This window comes from Otolemur garnettii, unplaced genomic scaffold, assembly GCF_000181295.1.
Source record: "Otolemur garnettii isolate 467f Iridium unplaced genomic scaffold, OtoGar3 scaffold00225, whole genome shotgun sequence".
Classification (NCBI taxonomy): Eukaryota; Metazoa; Chordata; class Mammalia; order Primates; family Galagidae; genus Otolemur; species Otolemur garnettii.
This window is the reverse complement of record NW_003852620.1, coordinates 419,460-423,351: the sequence shown is the minus strand read 5'-3', so window position 1 is coordinate 423,351 and position 3,892 is coordinate 419,460. Positions and strand designations below refer to the sequence as shown.

The 3,892-nt window shown below is 44.5% G+C and overlaps 1 protein-coding gene across 1 annotated transcript in view; it reads left to right on the top strand.

Moving 5' to 3' along the window:
- SLC7A7 (solute carrier family 7 member 7) overlaps positions 1 to 3,892 on the top strand; it is a 47,545-nt gene that overhangs the window by 37,259 nt on the left and 6,394 nt on the right. The window contains exons 3-4 of the mRNA XM_023508129.1: positions 1,586 to 1,711; positions 2,615 to 2,759. Of these exons, the coding sequence (XP_023363897.1) occupies positions 1,586 to 1,711; positions 2,615 to 2,759 (271 nt within the window). The remainder of the gene's footprint in view (positions 1 to 1,585; positions 1,712 to 2,614; positions 2,760 to 3,892) is intronic.

Here is a 3,892-nt window from a genome sequence, read left to right as displayed (position 1 = left end):
AAAAAGAAAAAGAAATTAGAGTTAAGCTCTCTTTGTAGTGTACCAGTTGTTGAACTGGGAAGGAGGGAGCAGCGATGTGATTCCCAGTGGTGTGAGTGTGCCTGCCTGTCCGCTTTAGAGCTTAGTGGGGGATCCAAGGAACATTCTGCTGAGTATCTGTATTCTTGTTTCCATCTTTCTTCCCCACCACATCCTGGGGCTACTGGTCAGAACCTCACGATACTTGTGGTGTTCTATTTTCGAATTTCTTCTTCTAAGGTAGTAAGTTGTAACTTTTGGGGGAAGGGTAGTGGATTTCTCTGAGATTTCTTTTTTTGTGGTCCTGGGGAACAGGATCTCACTTTGTTGCCCAGGCTGGAGTGTAGTGGCATCATCATAGCTTACAGCAACCTCACACTCCTGGGCTTAAGTGGTCCTTGTGCCTCAGTCTCTCTAGTAGCTGGAACTACAGGTGTACATCACCATACCTAGCTAATTTTTAAATTTTTATTGCTATGTTCCTCAACGCTGGATTTCTTTGAGATTCTGATGAAAAAACTATGTTCATTAAAATAAGGCAGGAACTCTTTTCATAGAAAAATGCATATGTGAGTCTAGGCACGGTGGCTACTGCCTATAATCCCTGCATTTTGGAAGGCTGGGGTAAGAGCATTGCTTGAGGCCAGGAGTTTGAGGCTGTAGTGAGCTATGATTGGGCCTCTGTATTCCAGCCTGGATGACAGAGTGACATCCTATCTCTTAAAAAAAATGGGAAAGAGAGACAGATGCATAATGCATATATGTACTCATACACACACTTTGCAAAAGAATTTTGGGCCCTGTGGAGGCTCTGGTTAAGAACCCTGGCTCTAAGGTGATCTGTCAACTTAAGCTTATCCAGGTAAATGTATTGTCTCTACCCCCAGGGTAGAAGGACTTGAGGAATGTTTGTGGCTCTTCTACATCGTTCAGTCAGGAAAAATGCATGTTGCCATTCTACAGGAACTGCTCTGAGCTGTGTAAGAATTCTTCCAAGCACAAAAACAAGCAGTTAAGCTGCCAGACAGCGGACAGGAAGTCTGGCCCCCATTCTAATCCTTCTCCATACATCCTGGCTTGCTGGCCCAAACATGGGCTAAGTTACAACAGGACTCCTCAAGGTTAACAATAATACCACAGAGTCAAAGTGCTGTGTCTTAGAGCCTATGTGGAATGGGAGGGTAGAAGGGAAAGACTGATTTTTTCCCCCTCTTGGCTCTGAATACATCACTAATTTTGCACAGCTATCAGTTGCCTCCCCCTGCTGTGATTGGGAATTTGGGTGTCTTTTGTATGTAAGGAAATCCACAGACAGTCACTTCGTCTTTGTCTACAAAGACAACTACCCACATAAGGTGCTGGGGTAGGGAGTGTGGTGGTGCTGTGTACCCAGTGCTCAGCAAGTACCCCTGAATGATAGTGGTGAGGCTGTTCTGGGGCAGGTTTCCAATGTTAAGCAGGTCAGAGGATCTGTCTTTGGCCAAAGGGTCTATCTTGGTGCCTGGTACTGGGAAAATTGCTTGGAGTCTAAGGCTCAGTCACCAATCAGTATTATTTTTCTTTTCAGGTCTGTTAACCTTCATTAACTGTGCCTATGTCAGGTGGGGAACCCTGGTACAAGACATTTTCACATATGCCAAAGTATTGGCACTGATCGCAGTCATCATTGCAGGCATTGTTAAACTCGGCCAGGGTAAGAAATAATATTAATGTCAGTAACATGGATTAAGCATTTTCTGTGAGGCATATTCCTCTAAGTGCTCTTTGTGCATTGTCTCATTTGATCCTCACAACCTTATTTAGTAGATACTATTATTATTCCCATTTCATAGATGAGCAAACAGCCTATAGAATTAGGTGTCTTACCCAAGACTCTAGTGGTAAGTAAAGGAGCTAAAATTTGTACCCAGGCAGACTGACCCCAAAGTCTGTCCTTTAACTTCTGTGCTTGTTGCATCCCAGAAGAGGCTGATCTTGGTAAAATGGCTGACAGCCATGCCCTGGTAGTTAGCTTTGCAGATTGGTGGGTCCAATGCTATGGTTCTAACTGTTCTGCTCTTAGGAGTGAGCAAAATCAGAAATGAATTTCCTGGGCAGTGCCTGTGGCTCAGTGAGTAGGGCACCAGCCCCATATACTGAGGGTGGCAGATTCAAACCCAGCCCTGGCCAAACTGCAACAAAACAAACAAACAAAAAAATGAATTTTTTGTACTGCTTTCCCCCAGTTTCCAGGTTCAAATACCTAACCTACAACTGTTGACCTGGGTATACTGAGCTCTGCTCTTCCTCTACCCTGTATCAGCTCTGTCTGGTGTTAGAAAGGGGGCAGGAAGCAGGCAGCTATTCCTCAGCCATTCTCCTCCATGGCGGTCCTTCCTGTCGAGATCCCCATCCATCCTGTTCCCTGCATTCCAGATCATCTTTGTAGATGGCTCTCTTCTGTTCCATGTTCCTTCACTGGTACTCTTGCTGCCAAGAGTGTTCTAAGCCACTTCCCTATTTCCATTTTCTTCCATTTCTTTATTCAGTTGCCTTAAAGTTGGGAGAATGGGCTACTAATCCTCTGCCTTCCAATATTCTCTCTCTTGGGTTCTAGGAGCCTCAACTCATTTTGAGGATTCCTTTAAAGATTCATCATTTGCAATGGGTGACATTGCCTTGGCACTGTACTCAGCTTTGTTCTCTTACTCGGGCTGGGACACCCTCAACTATGTCACTGAAGAGATCAAGAATCCTGAGAGGTAGGTACCTCACCACCAACTTCCATAGTAATGAAGATAGCCATCATTTAATGACTCCTACTATGTACCTAACAGCATACCACAACTACCTAAGAGGTTGATTTTATTAACCCCATTATAATAGATGGAAGGCGTGAAGCCCAGAAGTAGGTTGTCTTATGATCACAGTAATAGAACTAAAATGTGAACTTTCTCATATATGCTTTGTATTATAGAAAAATTCTTTTAAGGGTAGTGATTACTGTGGCCCAGTGGGTAGGGCGCTGGCCCCATATACTGAGGGTGATGGGTTCAGACCAAGCCCTGGCCAACTAAAACAGTAGTGGCAACTGCAACAAAAATAGCTGGACATTATGGCAGGCGCCTATAGTCCCAGCAAATCGGGAGGCTGAGGCAAGAGAATTGCCCTAGCCCAAGAGCTGGAGGTTGCTGTGAGCTGTGATGCCATGCCACTCTACTGAGAGGGACAAAGTGAGACTGTCTTAAAACCAAAAAATTCTTTTAAAAAGGCTTTTTCACATTTGTTCATTCATTCCTGCATTAATTAAAGCAGGTTGTATTATGTATTTGTGTGTGTGTTTATTTATTTATGAGACAGAATCTTACTTTGTTACCTGGGCTAGAGTACCATAGTGTCAGCCTAGCTCATAGCAACCTCAGACTCCTGGGTTCATGTGATCTGCCTGCCTCAAGAGTCCCAAGTAGCTGGAACTACAGGCTACTTATGTATTTTTTAAAGTAGATTTTTTTTGAGACAGAGCTTCTCAAGCTGTTGCCCTGGGTAGAGTGCCATGGCATCACAGTTCATAGCAACCTTCACCTCCTGGGCTTGAGTGATTCTCTTGCCTCAGCCTCCCAAGTAGCTGGGACCACAGGTACCCACCACAACACCCGGCTATTTTTTGGTTGTAGCTGTCATTGTTGTTTGGCAGGTCCAGGCTGGATTTGAACCTGCCAGCTCTGGTGTATGTGGCTGGCGCCTTAGCCACTTGAGCTGCAGACCCTGAGCCTAGATTTTTTTTTTTTTTTGAGACAGGGTTTCACTACGTCACCCTTGGTAGAGTGCTGTGGCGTCACAGCTCACAGCAAGCTCAAACTCTTGGGCTTAAGTGATAGATCTTTTTTTTTTTTTT